Source organism: Corvus cornix, chromosome 10 (assembly GCF_000738735.6).
Source record: "Corvus cornix cornix isolate S_Up_H32 chromosome 10, ASM73873v5, whole genome shotgun sequence".
NCBI classification, from domain to species: domain Eukaryota; kingdom Metazoa; phylum Chordata; class Aves; order Passeriformes; family Corvidae; genus Corvus; species Corvus cornix.
In genome coordinates, this window is record NC_046340.1 from 4789454 (window position 1) to 4811282 (window position 21829).

At 44.0% G+C, this 21829-nt stretch overlaps 1 protein-coding gene across 5 annotated transcripts in view; it reads left to right on the forward strand.

Annotated features, from left to right (window-relative positions):
• Positions 1-21568, forward strand: part of CTXND1 (cortexin domain containing 1) — a 35302-nt gene extending 13734 nt beyond the window's left edge. For 4 of the 5 annotated variants that reach the window (XM_039557987.1, XM_039557986.1, XM_039557988.1 and 1 more), the window contains 2 exons: positions 13237-13411; positions 17890-21568. In XM_039557987.1, coding sequence (XP_039413921.1) covers positions 17944-18123 — 180 coding nt within the window. In that variant the 5' untranslated portion in view covers positions 13237-13411; positions 17890-17943 and the 3' untranslated portion in view covers positions 18124-21568. The remainder of the gene's footprint in view (positions 1-13236; positions 13412-17889) is intronic. The other variant, XM_039557989.1, reaches the window with a different exon arrangement.
• Positions 21569-21829: the final 261 nt, after the last annotated feature.

Consider the following 21829-nt stretch of genomic DNA (forward strand, 5'->3'; position numbering starts at 1 on the left):
GTCTCAGTCAGTGTGGGACAGGATTCACCATTCAGTTCCAAAATGGAAAAGCGCAGTTAAATGCTCTTGAAAACGTCCCGTGCTAGGAAGAAAAGCCTTCCACAATAGATTTCTATCTACTTGGTCCAAGCCCATGGTTCTTTAATGTTTCTGTAAGCAGTAGTGGTTTTGTCCTGCAAGATAAATTCCCATTGATTTGAGTTTCTAATGACTGCTAGGTCAGGCTTGCTATATATTTGCTTAATTAATTTCTCTGACCTTCCTTCCCTTTAATACTTGGGATGACAAACTTCCACTTTAGCAGCTGTGTGGATGTTAATCTGAAGCACCTATGATGTCAAAGACTTTGTATCCATTTACTAAGCAAGTTATTTTGAGCCTTTTTTTAAATAATATGCACGGTCAGCACAGATTCATGATTTGTTTTTTCCAGCTTAATCTCGTATCACTTATCACATGGATTGAAATTCATTCATACCCCTTAACCTACAGGAAAGAGATGGTTACTGTCTCTTGAGATATGAGGAAACCAACTGAATTCCAGGGAGGATTTCAATTAAATGCATTAATTTTTAAAGTTGAGAAGTTCCTTCCTACTTTAATTAGCAATGCTTCAATTTTCTGCCTCAACATTCAATGACAAAGGTGGAGAAGTACCATGTCCAGTACAGAGACTGCAATGTACAGGCAATTCCTGGTGCCATCCAGCAAACCAAGCACATACTTTAAACCTGACAGTATTAGCTGGACTTAGGTTAAAAGTCAAAGGCATAGGAGTAAATTGGTTCTTGAATCCTTCCTAGAAACCCCTGTTCTCATTCAAGTCTTAGTTGGTTTGAGCAGGGTGCTGCCAGCACCAAGCTTGTGGGTTCCATCCCCATATGGACCATTTACTCAAGAGCTGGACTCAATAATCCTCATGGGTCCCTTCCAAGTCAGAACATTCTGTCAATCTGTGAAGTGTTAAACAAGTTTACAAGAAGTTAGGAACCTAAATGCAGTTATATATCTTGTCCTCACTGCTTTATTCTCAGGACTGCCCTTAGTACCTATTTAAAGCCAGGCATGTGCTTCAATCCTTGTGTGAAAATTGCATTCAGATAAGTGATCTAAAATTAAAGTATCAGCCCAGCTCTTGTCTATTTGCAAATCAAATTTATTTTGACAACAGGTTAACACAGGACACAGATGAGACATGGAGCCTGGAGCAAGATGGGTCGTGTGATTTAAGGCTCTGCAATTAGAAGACAAGGCCCAGAGATGCTGCCTTTCAAATGTGGGTGTTCAAGTTCTGCCAGGACTCTGCTGTCTGCATGCCTGCCAGTGAACTGGAGCAGTTGCCATGCTACTTCATGGAAAATTATTTGTTAAGTCAGTGATTTATTTAGTCTATTTAAAGTAGGTGGGATAAAACACTGGGCTGGCCATAATGATTATGCTGTTGTTATTTCTTTTTTAATTAATATTGGGCAACCTGTACTGCAGCCAGCTTCAAGACACTTCAGAAGTGCACTCCACATTCTCTGGCTGGAGAGCAAAAGCCTTGGTAGGATAAATAATGCTTTCATTCTAGGACCCTACAGAAAACTCCTTTTCCTAGTATCTTCCTTGCACAGAGAGAAGAGACTCTTGATTTTCCTACCTTATCTTACAGGGAAAATACTCACCTTTTTTCCACCATCTCTGAGATATGAAATATAAGACTCAGCAAAGATGCAGTCCCAGGTCTGAAGTTCCCACAGAGGAGAAACTCAATTCCTGTCTCACCATGCTTCTTTAACTCAATGCAATATTTACCAGGACAGAGCCAGGCGTGGTCCCCCCTCACCCTGCTGACCTGGGATAAATGTTTTGTTTTTTTCCACCTGTCCATCCCAAACCATTCATCACTCTCCCCTCCCTGCAGTTTGCCAGGGTGGCTGATCCTGTGCTCACTCCCAGACTTGCTCTGGGTTATTGAGGGGGAAGTTAATATTAACACTTTCAAACCCAGGTGAAACCCCACCCAGTTTTGTATCAGAGGCTTGCCATTGGGATAGAGGGAAAGAAATAAAGAAGAGAGCAGCTGGGCACAATGCCCCCAGCTTGGCACGTCTGGCCACCAATCTCTGCTTTCTAGAAGCTGAACTTTACATTAACCACTGGAAAAGACTCTTCCAGCTTGCATGGGAGACAGCAGGGTTTTGGTGCTGATATATTGCAGTTGCCCCTCTGCTGAGGTCAGTGGGACAGAGGCAGGTGACTGTCAGTACCAAGTGATACGCTCTGAACTGTGGAAAACTCTCTGACCCAGAGAAGAGACACGTAGTTGACCACAAGCTCATCCTGGTGCAATGGTGTAACATCACGTTGTGTTAGATCCACAACAGAACCGCCTTCAGAAGCTATTTTAATCAATTAAGAACAGTTGGACCCTTTAGCACATGCTTACCATCGTCTACTTATTATGCACTTAAAATGCAATTATAGACAGGAAAATAATGTTCGTTTTCTACTGGCCTCGTTTTCCTTGAGTGAATTAAGTCTGCTTCTCATCTGCATTCACAGTCCCAGCTGCTTCCTGACTGAAGCAGATCCTGTAGGCTTTTTATATCCAGTAGCAATGCAGCAACACCATATGTAAGGTCAGGGTGTGTGGGGGAGCTAGGATGTCTCCTGGCTCCTGAACTATTAGGCTGTTCCAAGTTCCAGTGAGGAATCATTCCCTGGGTGGCGATTTGTGAGGTGGAAAAGAACCTAGATCCAGTTCCCAGGCTATGTTTTTAGGGTCAGAAAAGTGATGTTGCTTCTCAAGCTTAAAAAAAAAAATAACAGAAGGGAAGATAGTTTTTAGAGTCCCTGCCTATAACAGAGCCGGTCTCTGAGGCTGTTAATTATCCAAGACTGGTGGTAAAGTAGAAAAGGTGAATGTCTAGTGAAGGAGTTTTTCTAAACATAAATAAATAGCAAACCATTACACTTTCACTGGAAGAAGAAAAATTTGCAGACAGGGCAATGCTCAAGAGCTCCCAAGCCCACAAATGCTTGTGTTCCCTGAATGTCATTGATGCAAGTCACTTGCTGCCATAATTAGCTTTGTCAGAAACCTGAAATAGAAGGGGGTGGAGAGGAGTCCCTGCAGCAGAAGCTGACAGGGCCCTGTACCAGGCTGGTGTGTAGTGAGGATACCCCCAATTTCTTAAAAGCAGATCTGCTTTCCTTCCTAACCCTGGCATTTACAGTGTCATTTGATGGACAGATAAGCATAGGCTGGCCACATTTCACCAGTAGTCTGCTCCACAGTTTCAAGGTTATATTTATAAGAAACCTGCCAAATGTTTTAATTGGTGTGCACTGCAGCAGGTCACCAAGGGAAAAAAAAAAGAAAAATCAAACAAACCCACCCCAGGGAAGCATTCAGGAAACTACTTCATAGGAGAAGTTGTGACAAGACAACCTATCAGACTTCTGGAAGACTTACTTTAAACTATACCTTCAGTAGATGCCAAAGGAATCATTTGGACATCATTCTTTGTGGTCAAGTGTAGGTTTTTATGCTGCTACTATAATATTTAAACACTTCCTATTAAATATTGCATATCAATAGAACTGGCTCTATCAAATGGCAGATAATTGCTGGCACTTATTTTTCAAAGTCAAAACTCTGCTTGAAGTTCCCTTTGAGAAAATTAGGGTTTTATTAGCTGGCAGAGAAGGGGAAGTGATTCCAAGGGCAATTTGTCTTGGGAATGCAGTGTTCCCATCAGAGCACCCTTTCTGGCAGTAAGGCTTTCCTCAGAGACAAAATTCAGCAGGGTTTCCCAAGGCTGTTTAACTCTCAGACCTGATTTTCTGGAAGGCTTGGAAGATGTTGAGATGGTACCTTCAGACATACAGACCCAGCACTGCACAAACCCCACTGTCTTTCTCACTGCATAGTCAGTAGTGAGTCAGGGCACGGAATAAAAAAGGTTGAGGGGGAGGAGATCTGAAGTTTGTGTTTGTCATACCACTGCAAAATGTGGGAAATGCCAAGTGTAGGCTGCCAGCCCATACATCCCACTGATTTCACAGAGGTGTCTTGGAAGCACAAAGTTTACCCACTGAGTATCACACTCTCCTCAGCCCTGACCCACCAGATGTCCAAGTATATGCTGCCCTTGATTTTTGTGCTCATGAGAGACATTTACCACAACCAGGATGACATTAGTGTGTTGGTTAGCCCCAAAGCACTGGGTTAAAGTGAAGCAGTCAGAACTTTCCAGCTGCCCACAATCTGCCTGGTTGAAGTCAATGCAGTTTTTATGAGGCATTTTATTATTAAAATAATTTCTCTAGAAATCAACCCTCCCACTGCCAGTCCAGCATTTACAAAACTAATTTAGTTCAAGGGTGCTCGCAGTCATGTAGATAGAAGCCAGACATTTTTCTCTGCTAGGGGAAAGTCATTCAAAGAGAGGTACCCAGCCATGCACAGGCCATATTTTAGCATGCCCATAAAGAGCTTTTTTCTAGCTGAGTGCTGTATATCTCACTGCTTTCAAATGGTTTGCAGTTGCAGTGTTCCTTCAGCCCAGGAAATGTGCCTGAGGCAGCTCTGCCACACGGGCCCCATTATTTACTCCACGTATCACTCCAGGGTTGCTGACCTTGTTAACACCACATGCATCAGGCTGTGTGTGAGCAGGCTCTCCACCTCCTTCCTGCTTTCCATCTGCTTTAGCCACCAGCCTGTACATGACTTTCCTACTTGAGTCTTGGCATTCTTACAAGAACTCAATTTTATAGCAATCTCGGGCTGCTTTCCATTGCTGCCCCACCTCAGAGCTGTGGGGGCAGGTGGGACAGTGATGTACACGGACAGAGATGCTGGAGGAAATCTCCATTTGCAAAGTTCAGTTTGCAGAGCAGATCAAGAGGAGGCAGAGCCCAGACTTACAGACTGTGGGGCAGTGTTGGAGATTTCTGCTGTTAGAAGAGCTCCCTTGTATCTTTGCTTAACATATTATTCTCAGTTAATAATTAGTTTCAGTAATTCAGAAAAATTGAAAAAGTCATAGGATTTTATTTGCCTTCCTTTGGAAGTGTTAACTCCTAGACTCAGCTAGAATTGAGGTCTGTGCTTTCTTGTTACAGGCAACTTGAACAATCCTGCTCTAAACAGACAACTTGAAACCAAACCTGGCTCCTTGCCTTGTCCTGCCAGAGATAATCCCTGTGACTGTGTTCGCTGCCCCTCCACAAACCCCGAGCATCTCACACACCTCTGTGTGCCAGCCTGTACCTACACAGAGGCTTCCACCCTCTGAGAGAATGTCAGGGTTCTTTAGAATAGAGGGGACCATTTTTTCCCAGCCACTGCATCCAGGTAATTCTTTGTGCTAACCTGCAGTGACATGGGAGAAGATCCTGAGGTTTTGTTATTTCTGTGAATCAGAAACACTGCAGAACTGGGCAAAACCAGTTACCCTTGTTTGCCTTCTAAGAGAAGGCCGATGCTGAAGCATGATGGAGTTATAAATCTCCTTCTGCCACTTCGCTCCCCCCCTCCTCAATCAAACCCCTGTTTTAAGAAGTGTGACTGTTGCTGGAACGTGAGCACTAACATCTTCTGAGCACAGCCCTGATGGAACAGCACCAGGCAGAACTGCAGCTGAGCAACTGAAAAGTAAGGGCTGCTTTTGAGCTGTGTCCTGTCCTTCCAGATGCTCCAGTCTCAGCTGCAGCACACTGAACCTGTGGGAGACCTGGAGTCATCCCGTACCATGAGGCTCAGCAGTAGGATCATCTAGAAGACCTTGCAGGGAAAACAGTCCAAGGGGAAAGAAAGAACACAGCTAAAAAAAAAAAAAAATCAGTTCCAGCTCTGCATTTGCACATATATAAAAATTTGCCTTAGAAAAAGCTAGTTCTGTATTGAGTCATGACTGCAGTCCTGTTAGTTCCTGTCCTAACATAAATCTTCACACAGAAGTACACCAAATGAGGTAGGAAAATACAGTTAATCCTAATGGTGTCATCATGTCGTGCTCCCTGCACAGTTTTAAAGATCACTGGCTGGATGCTCTGTACCGAGCTGCGTGCCTGGCGAGATGGTGCTCAAGGGTAATTGTCTCTCTTTCAGCCCACACAGACATGGGGATGGAATTCCTACATGTTAGATGTATATTTGCTTCTGGCCCAAAGTCTACTGTGCTGCAAAGAACCTCTCCATCACCTGAATTTGCAATTAATTAAACTTCCAAGAGTGTGGGCATAAAATGAGCCTGTGACAATAAAGAAATAGCAGCCATGGACAGGCAGAGACCCACTGGGACACATCTCACCTTATTATTCATAGGATTGAGCTGTTTGAGTTTAGTTTCTTTTCATGCATGAAAAGCTTTTGAGGAATCTCCTTATTGCACTGAATATAAATATATTCAGTAAATATAAAGAGACAGAGTTAAACTAGAAGCAAAGATCAGTGCCTGGTTTTAAAAGTGTTAGATCTATATTACTTACAGATACAAATAGAAGTTGAAGTTGAAATTGGATCAGATCTTAAATATCTTCTCATTTCTTAGGGGGACTTTTCAGAGGCAGCCCAAAAGCATTATCAATCCAAGAAATAAGAACATGAAAACCTGTTGCTGGGGCAGCCCAGTGGTCTGAGGGGAGATGCTCATTGGGGACACTGTGTTAGCCTGGCCACATTTTGCAGCCCATCCTCCAACACCCACAATTGCTCTGTTAGGAAGTCATAGGGAAGACCTCCGGTTCATGGTTTCAGGGTCTGTTTCTGGATCTATTTTCTGTAATTCCTCCAGCTCAAAAAGCCTGCTGGCACTCTCCACAGACCCCTATGGTAGCAAGTTTGGGAAGTCACTACCTGCTGAATAAAGAAGTCCTGTTTTCAATTACAAGCTGGTTGTCTATTAGTTCATTGAATGCCCCCCACCGTTTACCTATTTTTAAAAACTGGTAGGTTTTTTTTTTTTTTTAATTGTGAGGAAACAATTTTCCCACTCACCTGGTCTATGATTTTTGTGTGGTTCAAACATGATTCCTCAGCCGCTTTTTTCCCATCTTCTTCAGACACTTATAAAGTAACTGATCGCCCCTTTGACCATTTTAGTTATCCTGAAGAAAACTCCCCTATGGCAGGTATCTATTCCTCAAACCACAGTGATCCCAGTCCATAAAAAACAAAATAATAAAGGCAGCTACAAGGGGGAAAAGAGCACTTAGGTTTGAGACATCTGAGCACATTCAGAAGTCAGTGTGATCCCTTCAAGGGAGAAAAGACCTTCCAAACTGCTGAGTCAGTCCAGGCAAGCCCTCGTGGCTCCCTGTACATTAGGTTCACTTAAAAATGTTCCTTGTGGCTAATGGTGCATTAATAAGGTATTGGCTGTCTGGGACTGTTGGGTGCTGTGCCAAAACCAGTCTTTTATAAATTGAACCTGTACAAAGGTTCTGGCAGTCTGATTCCCAGTGACCCACTGACAAGCTACTGATCTAGCTGAAGATGTGGAGATGGAATGTAATTGCCCACAATCTTTTTAATCAAGGACTACACTTACAGTAATCTGCTGCAGTGACAGAGAAAACAACATCAGGCTGTAACACACGTCTGGAATCAAAGCTCCTTTCAGTACAGTCTTAATTAAAGAGTGTTTCTGACTACAAGTTTTACAGAAAAGTCAACAAGCTTCCAGCTGAGGAAAGGACCTTTCTTGATGTGGTGAAAAAGCTGCACGTATACTTAGAGTGTGTACATGAGTACACAATCAGAAAAAAAATCTGTGTAGAAACACAGGTAGCACTCAGGCTGTGGGTTATACTTGGGAATATCATCAATACAGATTGGGATGAGAGGGAAGGAGAGAATGAAACGGCATCAGTCACCCCCAAAACCCCAAGCACAAACAAAGCTCTGGCCAAAGCCATCACCAGCATGGATCAGAGCTGCTGCAGGGATGCTGCATTGGAGCCTGGCCTGGAGCACCCCCAGGGCATGGGTGCCTGAGGATTCACCTAAAGGTGATCCAGGGAACATGCCCCAGAAATGACAATCAGGGTAATAATCATTGGGTGGCTTTTCACTACTTGGACAGTCTTCAGTGTCAGGCTGTGCTGGTGATCACTAAATTGGTGCTCTGCCCACCTCCTGCTGCCAAAGCCCAGTCACAAACAGGCCCATTTTTTCACCATTCTCAGAGATCATTTTTGTCTGTTCTCTGTCTTTGATTAAACATAAACTGCATTTTACACCCATCCATCTGGCACTTCTCATAAATACGTTCTATAGCTAAAAGATACTTTAAGTTTACAGGTTTAATTTGTCATCCCTCTGTATAATTACATTATAACAACCTGCCACAGAGGCCTAATTTAACAGGATTTCATAGAATCACAGAATGGTTTGGTTTGGAAGGGACTTTTATAGGTCATCAAGTTCCAAGCACCCTGCAATGAGTTGGGACATCTTTAATTAGATCAAGTTGCTCAGAGCCCTGTTCAACCTTACCTTGAATATTTCCAGAGATGGGGCATCCATTACCCTCTCTGGGTAACTTGTACCAGTGTTTTACCACCCTCATTGTAAAGATTTTCTTCCTTATATCTAATCTAAAAAGACCCTGTTTTAGTTTAAAACCATTACCCCTTACCCTAACACCACAGCTAAAAAGCTGGTCCCCATTTGCACAGGCAGCTCTTTACCAGCCAGCCTTGATGCCAAAAACCAGCCTTGGGCACACTTGATTTACTGCAATAGATGTTGCCCACATGTCCTAGGGAAGGACAAGAGGCAGAGAGCATGAGCAGCTGGGGCTCAGACTCAGGGTCCTGACTGATCCTCACTCATCTCAGCAATGGGCCATTTATCCTTTCACCCAGCCTCACCTGGTGACATGCCAAATTTGGAGGCTGCTATATTTGTTACCTACCTACAGAGCTATAGACTAGAGCTCAATTATCCTTAAATTCTTATCAGGATCCTTCACTCCAGCCAGGGCTGTCATGGAAAATGTAATGCATGTCCTGACTCAAGGTTTTGGTTCATTTGTAATAAAAATCATCTGGCCTCTCTCTGAAGGAAGATGCAATTCATCCCTGCTGGGAGACAGTGGAAAATATAGTTTATGTGGGTGCCAACTGGATCCTCATCAGAAAGAATCTTTGTGCAGTGTTCACGTGCAGAGCTGTACAGAAAGGGGGATCTGAAAACAGGAAGGTTTTCTGTGCTGTTGAGCTGTTTGGCTGCTCACACTGGTTCCAGATGGTGCTGGAGGCACTCAGTGCCTCTGAAAACAGGCCAACTTTCATTCTCCCAGTTCTTATAGTAGCAAGGGAAAAACTGTTCTCTTGAGAAAAGAAAACAGGGAAAAACTAGTAACGATGTTTCTGCTTCTCCTGTTGGCAAATTATAGCTGAAATTAGATAACATGCTGCAACAATTCTGGCTTTCCAGCTGGAGAGAGAGAAGCAGCAAGCTGCTGTGGGTGTCCCACGTAGCACAAGGCTCTGCACCCTGAAACGGCCCTAACCCAAACTCATTTGGATCACCTGGGGCCCCTAACTTTTCATTTCAGACCTTCAGTTATTCTTTCCTCCTATTCCTCGTACCAGTGAGCAGAGAGAAATCTGTTTAAGCAGGGCTGGTTTTGCCATTGTTTTCTAAGGGTTTCTCATCCTTACCCAATAACAACTCTGGGCTCTGGGGCTGCTCCTCCTGGGGGTCCATTTTTGCCCAGTGACCTAGAAACAGATGCTGACAGTGTTTAACCTCATGTCCTGCTTTGCAGTCAAGTCCTTATTTCTGCTACATCTCAGGCTTATTCATTCAGTCTTTAAGACTCCTTTGCCAGCCTTTTTTTTTTTCTCCAGTTTAAGATCGGGTGTGGTTCAGCTGGCATCACAGCCCTGGGTACATCACCACGAAGAATCAGAGCAATAGCACAGCAGGTTTTGTGCATGAGCACAAGCTACAAACATCCATCCTTCACCATCCCCTGCAGACCAAAGCAGTTCAGAAAAGGAACAGAGAGGAGCAGTGCCTCTGATGGGAGCTCTGTGTGGAGCCTGGGTCAGTTTGTCTTGTTTTGAGCCAAAACACGCTCCGGACTTTGAGCTTTATTTTTGCTTATGTTTAATTGATCAAAGCCTTCTCCTCACAAATTTCTGAAGTACCTGAGAAAAGTCTGTATTTAAAAAAGTGTATGAATTAGTTATCAGTATGGATTAATGTGTACCTGCAGTTATTACAATGGCAAAGCAACCAGTAACTATTTTGGATGTTTTGCCACTGACTTATTAATTTAAAACTTTCTTGACTAGGAGTTACCTTCAGTAGCAAGAATTTAACTTTTCATTTGAAATAAGTGATTCAGAGATGAAGCAGGGCTATATGATTTCTTTCTGCCTATATTTGTGTCAGTTCTACAGGTATAACTCAGCTATTTTGGTGAGAATTCATCCACAATACTTTTCCTCAATTGGAAAAACATTGATACAGCCTCAATCTGATCTGTATGTAGCTTTTCAAGAAGAAAGGGCAAAAGATGTCTCTCAGAGGTATCCTGCAAGTTAGAGAATACTGGACATCACCACCACAAGTTAATATTTATGTAACAAGGGGTTGCTGTTCTACCTTGAAGTGAGCCTTTTGTTTTTGTAAAACTAACAATAAACAAATTCAGAGCAGTACAGAAAAATATGGGTCTTTTTTCCTCTTTGTCAGCTTTGCTGCAGTGAAAAATTTCTCCATAGCTTTGCTTATAATTCTCCTGGATAACAGTCACTGTTTAATTTATAAAATAACTGCCAGGACCAACAGGCATGTTTGTCTCCTTTCAGAGGATTTAAATAGCAGAGAGTTTAAAAAGCAGATACTCCATTAAAATGAGTTTGTATCATATCTATTCAGACCTTACAAGCCTTGGCTTTAAAGCCTAAATCCATTTGTTTCTCTAAGGCTCCTTTGCATTTGCCACTTGCCTTGATGAAAGGGGATGCACACACTGCATCACAGCAGTGATAAGGAAAGCAGCTTCAGCCCCCTTATCAAAATACACGTTGAGTGAAGGATGGTCCTGCTGCAGACAGATGTTCCTTCTCATCTAAACTTTTCGTATCACAGGTATTGCTCTGCATTTTCCAGGCATTATCTGCTAAAGGATGAATCAGTGTCCCCAACAGCCCCAGGGTGGAAGCCAGTACTGCAAGGAGGATGGGTTGGACCACTTTGCAAAATCCCTGCAGCTCTCACATCGCAGCAGAAACACAAGCAGGGAACCAAAGGAATGTCCCTGCAGCCTTCACAGGAGACACAGAGCTCCCTTCCCCAGGGATGAGCCTGGCCAGCCCAGGACAGTGCCAGGGAGGGGTAGCAAAATCCCTGAGCTGGGGTCTGAGAGAGCCCTGGATTTCCTTCCTCCTCCTGCTCCCCTTTGGATTGTAAAGCAGCTGGTACAAAGACAACCCCATCCTGGATAACTTGCCCTTGTTTGTGTTACTTGAGTCCTATCACTTCCCACCCTCGTGTCCAGCCAGCAACCCATAAAGTCCATCACTGATCCTACCCCTCTTTTTTGCCTCTGAACCACCACTTCCAGCCTCTGAGAAAGATTCCCAGATGTTCTCACCTCGGCAAAGTTTAATCAAGGATTTGCCACACAAGCTGAGCTCTGGGGAGCTGGAAGCACTTTTTACTCCAGATCCACTTGTCCAGCAGTTCACTCAATAGTTCTGAACAGAGACTTGCTCCCAACCACAACCTTCTATTTTTTAATCTTTTGTTAATGAATAATTCCACGTGCTCCTTGAAGTGAGGGAGAAATGGTTATTTGATTCAGGATGCTCTCAAATTATAAGCAGCCCACAGTTATTTTAAGTGTGTGCTGCATCTTTTTTCTCAATGAAGATCAATGTTATTCTTGCCATGGGCTGTGTAGGAAGGAAACATTTGTGCAACAGCAATTTTTAAAACCTTCCCCAGATTGATTTATGTGTTTATTTGTTTTCAACTTTTGGGCACTTGCAAATGATGTCTTTAGTCTTCTGATGGAATGCTGGCATCCAGTGATTTACAACTGGCTAAAAGCAAGTGTGTGGAGGGAAGACTATTTGTCTCTTGACTGTAACTGAGGGCTAGATCAAATAGAGGAGTTTGCATAAGCTAAGCTGAGCATAAAGATTTAAAGTCATTATGTAAAGCAAGAAATAAAATAGTCCAACAACCAAAACAAAATGCCAAACAGTGAGTTAAAAACAAAGATTAAACCTGCCTTCAGGAACGCAGGAGAAATCATGCTTATAGGAAGGCAGAGTTACTGAAATGAAGTATCGATTTTCTGCTGAAAGAATTGTAAGTATAAAAGGACAATTAATTTTTAGACTAAGCTAAAGGTCCTATTATTGCTCTCAGGGTGTAGCAGGAAGCTCATCTGTCTGTATCTATCTACAGCATTTCACTCCTGTGCTCAGAGGCAGTGAGTTTTTAATCAAAACTAGATTGTTAAGAATATTAGAGTATGATCAAGTGTCCAGGCTATTCCTTTATAGATTTGAACTTCAAATTGAAGGTGACTTTGTTTGACAAACACACACAATACCTATCTGGAGCAGCATTTCACCTTCCTGCCTGACCAGTCACCTCTAGCCCCTTGCCTGAGCAGCAGCCTGTCCTGCTGAGTTCCCTCATGAGGGATTGGGGCTCATCTTTTGCCTTGTTCTTCTCAGCCTTCCCATCCTACACTTTAGAACTCCTTTCCACAGCAATGTGTAAAAAACCAGGTTTGTCATCTATCAAGTTTTAAAAGTTTTTCTGGTTGAAATTATTTTGTGTGCATGAAAAATAGAATATTATCCCAAACCAGACTGAAAAAAAAGTGCAAATAATTATTAGTTTTTCGGTGCTGGTGTGTCAGTTCAGATAAATCAAGTAGTTTTGTTTAAACAAATAATCCAGGCCACAACTAAATATGCAGACTCCTGAGCAGGATCAATTCAAACCTGGCTGATCTTTCACTATGATTTAAAAACAGGACTTTTTGCTCGTTTAAGAAGAAATATTGATATGACTTCAGGCTTGAACATTGCTCTTCCTATCATAAATGTTCTTCTAGGGAATGCCTGACAAATGAATCCATCTTGTGCATGAGTGGATCCGATTGCCTCAGGCTGTCGCTGGAGCGGTTCCCAACCGCTTAACGAGTCCGTCACGCCCACATCCTGCGTGAGGAGCAATTGTCAATTATTATTTTTTTTCAGAGCACCCCGGTGAGAACTGCTTCCAGGTCTGGGTAGAGGTGAACCTGAGCGGAGCCCAGACGCCGTTAAAGCCCCACTGACTGGCAAAACTTTTAAAATATGACTGCAGGGAGGATTTTATCTCCACAATGCTGCTATGCTGGGATGTGACAGGCTTCCTACCCAGGTCTGGAAGGTATGGATCTGTTTGCATACGTGAAATCTCATCATTTCCCTTCCTTCCCTGTACAGCTGTTGTTTTGGGAAATGAGTATAGAAGGGGAAATAAAAAAACCAACCAAGAAACCAGAAACAGAGAATGTTTTGAAATAAATCCTTTGAGCTGAGTTGAAACATGATTAACCAGCACAGGAACCAGCTCTCTGCAATATATGTGGTACATTATTAGTTTATATTTAAAGTGACAGTGCCAAGATTGTCAGGTCAGGAAAAAAAATAAACCCATATCTTCTAAAGTATCTTGGAACTGGAATCAGGTGGGGCTGATTGCAAAATGCAGACACACTGGTGAGCACAAGTGTTACAGAGAGCCTGTAACAGAGCTGGTACACTAATGAGGGTGCCAATGTCATGCATAAGGTCATAAAAACTGAATACAATCTCTTTTCTGTGGCAATCCCTCCTGAAAAGGGCACTGGGACACAAAACAGCCAGCCAAGAGCAAATGCTCAGGATGGAGTCTTCAGTGAGGTACCAGGGTTCTTGGTCCTTGGGCCATGCACCTGACCCAGCTCCAGGGTCTCCTGACTGCCAGAACAGAGGCACAAAAACAAGTCAGGGGAGCAGGGCATCAAAACTCAAGGATTCCAACCCTTCTGAAGAGACACAGCTGCTGCCTGGTCCTGGCCTTCTGCAACCCTCAAAGAGCCAAGTGCACAGAGCCACTTTTGGTGCTACTCAGCCAGCACAGCTCCACCCCTGGGTGAGCCTGCCTGCAGCACCCACCTACTCTCAGAGGAGTTAGAGGGGGAGAGACAGCACTGAAACACCTCGGGGTGTGCAGCAAGACATACACTCAGGACTGCTAAACTGCCTAGTTTGAACCAGGGATTGTCCTTCTTCATCTTTTGGCTTTGTTTAGACCAAATCACGTTTTCAACAAATCTGAAAAAACTTTTAAAAATACAATTCTACGGCCCATTGCTGTCAAGCTAGGAAAAAAAAGTTGTTTTCTACAATTCAGCTATTCAGAGAAAACTTGATCATTCAAGTGTGAAACTTTATAATTGTTTCTACAGATCTTTTTTTTTTTTTTCCTCACACATACAATGCTGTCAACATCAACCCTGCTGGTAAACAACAGCAAACATTCAGCCAACCAGTCTGTAGCTGGAGAGAGAGCTAACTTCAACAGCACTGATGGATTTCACAAGCCAGACTGAGAAAAACCGACTGCAAAACCCTTCTGCTCACCTGCACAGCACATCCCCCGGGGCTGGGATACAGGGCAGGACATGCAGGTAGAGCATCCAGCATGGACCCAATCTGCCTCAACCTGTGAGACACTTCCACAGCCCACTCCAAGGCTGGCTGTACTGCTGGGCACCAAGGAAGTGAGAAAGGGGAGTGGAGGTGCTGGCCAAGGAAATAGAAGTTAAGCAGGACAAGTTGTGCAGCTGTTACAGAGATGGAGAGCCACAAGCACCTGGCAGAGAGCAGGACACAGCACGTCCATGGTAATACCTGGGAGCTGGACTTTCCCAAGAGGAAACAGCCCTGGTGAACACATGTAAATAACTCCTTTTGCATTTGGGGACTGTCCCTTGCCGGTCCCCAGATGCCTGATCTAGAACAGCGATGCGTTCCAGGCACAATAAATTAATCTGGAGACAGCTGCCTCAGGCACAACCCCATTCCAGCACCCAGCTCTGTTCAGCACTGAGGACTCCCTGCACTGCCAAGCCTGCTGGAATGCAGTTGCAGTGACTAACAGCATGGAACACCACCAAATGCCTCCTGGCACCCAACCCTCCTGTGAGCACTTTCACAGGCCAGAGCTGCAGAGGTTTCCACTCTGACAGTGCTGGTGCGCTGAGGGATGTGGGTCAGCAGCCAAGCTGAGAGTGAGGACAGCCTCCTGGAAAGGCAGATCCTTCTGGCCAGCCCCTAGAAACACATTGGCCATCAGCAGTGACTTAATGCAGAATAGTGCCAAGCATCAAAACATTAACAAATTCCTGGGGAGACCAGAAGGAGGGAAAACATGTGGTTTATACAACATCAAAAATACAGCTTTTTGGAAAAAAATATTTCTAGTCCCACTGAAAATGCCTACTTTTTTGTCAAAACAGATCAATATAAACATGGAACCATCAGGTTCAAGCTGTCACCATAAATTACTGTGCAAACTACGGCTCAGATGCCGCAGCCTTTCAGCCTTTTTCTCTGGGTAAAACCTTCTGCCTGGCCTATCCTTTCCATAATGTGCTTTTCCCTTCCAGCAGGAGAGAAGCACCCTCCAGGCACAGTGCTGGGGGCAGAAGGAAGCAGAGGGATGCAGCACTTAAACCAAACTCCCATGAAATTGGGTGATGCCATTTTGAAGAGAAAAATCCCCAAGGGACAGATCTTTACTTGAAACCTCTGATCATTTTCTGAGTAAATGATTCATCTTTCCAAAGAAAGTACATTTGAGTGGAAATGCAATTTTCCCTCCAAGATCAGTACTGATGGAAATTACCAGGTAGTTCTGATATTCTGCAGGAGGTAACTTAGGGTAAAATAACCCCACATGATACAACAGCCAGAACATCAGGAAGGCAAAAAAAAAAAAATTAAAAATCACACCCATCCTTGTAGGACATTCACAAGAGCACTGCAGGAAAAGCTTGGGATACATTAGCAGTTTTGATAACACTTTTTTCTTTCGTATTCATAAAGTATTCATACTTAATACTCAGCTTTGCTGACAAACCCTTTTTTCATCAAATGAAGTTATAAACTGCAAGATCTCTTGGCTGGTGAAATAGAGGGGTAGCAGTCTCTTGGGAATATTAGACCTCTGACCAGGCAAGGTGAGCATTACAAGCCTGACCTCACTCCTCAGAGATTTCTTCATGAGCTCCTAAAGATGTGACTGGTAAATACATGAGATCATGAGATGTCTGCTTGGTTTCATTCGCTATGTGTCATCAGCTTCTTTCATTCCCCTGCTGCAGGACCGGCTGTCACAGTAATTTCTATGCTTTCAGGAAATTAAAAAAAAACAACTGACATCCTTGTGCTTAAAATAAACTCAAGAGCCCAGCTGATTTGTACTTGCCTTGTGGGATCTAGGAGGTTGTGAGGCTAGAAAGCCACTTGAAAAGGAAAAAATTATGAGACAGGGAAGAAACTGTGCACTTTTAAAATAAAAGGTCTTCGGTTCACCCTGAGGAAGATTCACAGGGCACAGGAGTTCAGGAGTCTCTGGGACATCACTGGCAGCTGGCACAGCACAATGCTGCAGGAACACGATGCTCCAGTCAGATGTGAACCACCACTGCAACACCCCTGCCAGCAGCATCAGCTCACTGGAAACATAACCAGGAAAACTTGTCTGTGTAACAAAACCTGGGAGTTCCTCTCTGTATTGATGTAGAAATAGAGAGCAGCTGAGCTGTTTGATACCCCAGTTTCACCCAATCCTCCCTATGGCTCAACAGCTCCTTATTCCCATCTCTCCTCTCCAGTAAAAGCAGGGACTGGCTCTCAGATGGATTATTGCATTTAATGTGAACGACTCCGTTGTTTTGCTTGCTGTAAAGAGGCATTCTGTAGTCCTGATTTTCAACACTGTGATCTTCAACACTTCTCCCTCCACCTTGGCCAAACATGTCAGGAGAAGCCCCCCCATCCCTGGGCAGTGACTCAATTCTGTGTAAGGTCAGTTCCTCTCCTTCAGCACAACTGTGCAAAGCAGTTTGTGTTATCAGCTGATGAACTATCCAGAATCAAACTTGCAGAGGGATTCAATCACTGCTGAAGCCATTTTGGTTATGGATTCAGGAAGGCCAGAGGAGACCTTCAGCTGTGCAGACATCTGCAATGAATAAGATAATCCTTGTTCTGATCACATAATCACCTGTACCTCTCTGGATGATAAAACATCCACTTAAAAATGATATTGCTCCTAAAAAAATCTACTGCCTGGAGAACCTTGAGTACCGGAGATTAAAAGATTATGGAAAATAAGTATGCATAATTTCCACTTTGCTTTGCACCAGTGAAAGACAGAGAATGTTTGGACAGAGAGGAAAATTGGGATAGAAACAGTCTGCTCTGCCATGTGTCTGATCTTTCACACTAGCAGAGGAATGGAAATATTTTTCTGATTAGGAAATGCTGAGACAAGAACAGTGTCTGTGCCTCTTTTAAGAGATGATAATTCAAGTGGATAGTGCTCATTCACCACTGCTTCTCTTTTCCTTGTTAACATCTCTTTTTAGTGTCTAATATTTTAGCAAGAAGCATTTGTGGGCTAAATTAAGGCAGAGATGAGGATTCTTCTTCTCACAGCTCTCAGTTACCTGAGCTACAACATTTTCATTGGGTTTATTCCCCTGCAAGAATTTATCAGGGCTACAACAAGTATCCGTGTCCAGTACAACCCTTGATTTTCCCCATGTGCAGGAGCTGCAATCACCTGTGCCTGACACCGTGTTTGTTTTGCAGGTGGTTGATGATGTTAGGAGTAAATGCAAACCCAGATGAAGAGCGGCCTAAGCAATGGAGGGACCAACCCCAGAGCCCGTGTACGTTGATGTGGACAAGGGACTGACATTAGCATGTTTTGTCTTCCTCTGCCTCTTCCTGATTGTGATGATCATTCGCTGTGCAAAAGTCATCATGGACCCTTACAGCGCCATCCCGACGTCCACGTGGGAGGAGCAGCATCTCGACGACTGACAGGGATTCCCCAGACAGAGCCATAGAATGCTGAGGTCCTGGAGGCCTTTACCCACAGGGAAGGCTGGCACATGAACAGCCATTTCTAGATATGCAGGGCAAAGGCACTATCTCCAAGAGCACATAGGGTAAATTATTTTTGCTCAACAGGTCAAGATATCAGCAAGCCATCGTGGCAGCAGAGTTTACTACTATGCAGCAACTCTTATTTTACAGTTGTCATTGTAACTCAAGTAGCACAAGATTCTCCAGACTTTTCCTAACATAACTCTTGATCTAGCACAGTTTGTCCCACCCTCAATGTCACCCACAAACCCAGGGTAACCATCAATACCATGAAAAAGCAACAAGGGTATTCTGCCTTTCCTGGAAACAGATTCCCTCAGATATCAATTGCTTTCTCAGTCATTATAGTTGCACTTTAGGAAAGGCCCAGATTTTATATACCAGAGCATCACTAAGTAGAAGTGCTGAAGTACCTCTGGTTAAGTAGAATTACACGAGCAGATTTATTCTTGGCTCGCTTGGTTCTGCGCATGCACTCCCTGGCCACTGCAGCCATATTTCCAGTGACCAGGACACAGGAGCACTCAGACTGAGGGGGTCCTGGACTGCTGTTGACCCCATAGCACCACCTTGCTCTACCCTACTCATGCGAAACCCCTGCATATCCTCTGCCATGGACCCTTGGATTAGTCAGGCCACTGACTATGAGTTTGGTAGGCACCAAAAGTCCCTGGAGCAGAGCCTGGACACTGCTGGTGTCAACTACATAGAACCTGCTGTGATTTTCAAAGAGTGATTCCACATGCAATTTCACCCATCTTTTGCTTCAGGTGTACTTCAGTGGGATGAGACAGGACTAGAATGACAAGGACAGTAAGCAGAGAGACTTTTGTCCCAGCTTTGTCACTCAGACTCCTCAGCATAACATTTACAGTAACACACAATAATAAGCATTCTACCTCAGAGAAATTCAGCTCCTTCAAAGGAAGATTTTTTCCCCACAGACTTGTAAGGTACATTTCCTTCTCTCAATTCATTAAGACAGGCATTATGCAAGAAGGCATAAGAGAACATGGGAGCTCTGGAAATTTATTATTTACTTTTGAAGAGTGGGGACTGCAGGATTCCAAAGTCCTCTACTCCTCAAATTCTAAGGTTTGCTCATGGCTGCCTTTTCTTCATGGCTACATGTTCAGCTTATGGGACTGAAAGGAAGCAATTCAGAGCAGGTACTGCAACGACAGCAAGCACCATGAACCGACAAGACTTGAAAGCACAAAACTTCAAGAAGGGCATTTCTGCATTTCTCCTCCTCACCATCCTACCTGACCCCCAGGTTCTTGCCATAAGACAACGCACAGTGGGTGAGAAAGGTGGAAGCAAAGGCTGTGACAAGGAATTGGGACACAGACTTTGTGAAGCACTGTTCTAGCTCCGACACATTTTTTTGATAATCTCACAAGTCAATTCTTTACGTGCCTCAGTCTACTCATCAGAGAAATGGGTGCAACAACATGATCTTGTCACACCTCCTTTTGTCTATCTAATAATACCAGAAAGCACCTGGAGAGCCTTAGATAGGGACACAGAAATGAGGTTCTTACTTACAACCCTTCCTGCTGAAACCAAGAGGGAAGTTCTGGATCTCGTTATACTGCAGGGGAAGTTCTCCCCAGGCAGAGGACTTGTCCAGACCCCCGTTTACTCTCTCATTGCAGCATTTTGAGCCAAGCCAAACGGCACCTGGCTTTTTTACACAGCTCACTGATTTCTGAGGATGCAAGGTGCTCAACATTGCGAATACAGAGATCCCAAAATAGCAGGCTATGAGGCATATGGAAACTTTTGCATGGGTCTTTTGAACCACACAATTTTTGCTGATCTCTGTTGTAGGAGATCCCATTCATGAGGCAGGAACTTCGAAGAGTAGCTTTCACCCTGATATCCTCCACTGCTTCCATTACCCACTGCAGAGTGCTCCTCAGGCTGTTATTTAGCCTCAGCTTCTGCTAGCCAGGTAATCACCAGTAACAGCACACTTTTTCAGGCTTGAATGTTAAATATTCATCATCCTTGGAGCAAACCCACTGTTCTTGTATTCGTGGCTGAGGCTACCTGTACCACAGGAATGGGTGTCCTAGCTCAAAGAATGACACTTCTGTTCCCTGGGCTAAAGTTTGGAACCTGGTTTTTGTCGTTAAATCTCGTATCCCACTTGTGGGGCTACTTAAAAATTCAGCAAAATAACAAAATAATGTCCAGGCTAGAGACACTTTCAGTTTTCAGGTCACCTGGCTGCGTTCACAGCTGATGCAGAGCAAGGACAGAGCTTGTCCTCACACCTCTCAGTGCCAATACTTCACTTGGCGTTTATCTGCATGCAGGACTCTTTGGCACTGTCACATGTCACTGATAAGCCCCAGTTCAGCTAAGGACTTATTCAGGTGCTTAAGTTTAAGCCTCTGAGCAGGCTGCCTGACTACAGAGACCAGGGTCAGTCCCGTGCCATGTCCCTGGCAGGGCAGGGACAGCAACACACAGTCCTTGCAGGAGCAGAGCCTGTGTGAGAATGAAGGGTTACAAATGCTAAGGAAGCAAATTGATAAATTTGCTTTGCAAGAATGTTTGCCACTTTTTCTCTCTTTGGCCATTGAATGAACAAACCATTTTATGGATTTTCCTGAAAATCCTAATGAAAAGGCCCCTCTGGGTAGCTTTGTTTTCTAATAAAAAGGCACTTTTCCTCCTGGCATAGCCTGTCAAGTCCATCCTTCTGTTGACAAGAAAGGTCTTCATAAAACTTTGAATATTCACTTACATGACCTCATGAAAGTCAACGAGATTGGTTTTTTAGAGATAATGTCAATCTATTGATCTCTTCACTCTTGTGACCATTGACAGGACTCAAGCCTGTCTGAGTTCAAGGAGCTTTTGGACAACACTCTCAGGCACATGGTGGCATTCTTGGGGTGTCCTGTGCCGACCCAGGAGTTGAACTCCTTGATCCTGATGGGTCCCTTCCAACTCCGCATAGTCTATGATTCCTTCTAATTTCTGCCTTTCCCCACTGGTTACAATCACACAACCTCACTACTCTTTAACCAAAAGCAATACTGAGCATCATGCCTAAGCCAGACATTTTATGCTCCTTCCCCTGGGAGCCAGGGCTCTCCCACCCAAGGTGCATTGCTGCAGCTCCGGCTGGTGCCGACGCTGCCAGCAAATCCGTGCTCACAGCCAGGGAATGTCTCTTTCAGCAGGAGCTGCATCACCAGGCTCGGTAGTAATTTCAGCTGCATGCAACAAGTGCCTCTGCTAGTTTTGGTTCTTTTTTAATCATTGTGCCATACTACCAGCAACTGCGCTCAGAGGATAGAACTCAAACTTGTTGCAAGTGTATTTATCTAACATAATAAACAGCTTCAACATGGAAAAGCTCCTTGCTGTCTCTGTTGTGGTTTTCTTCCAGTTGCCAGGACATCTGTAAAAACACTCACAACACAACACGACTTACAAGAAGGGTGTACATTCGTGACAGCTCTCCTTGGAGAGTGAGAGCAGAGAAAACTCCCTGTGTAGCTGCACCACTACAGATTCCTGGGAGCTCAGGAAAGAGCTGATGGAGCCCCAGGTGTTCCTGTGGCTCTGCAGAAAATCAGCTTTTCCAAAGGGGCTATTTCAGGTTACTCCCTTGGTCAGG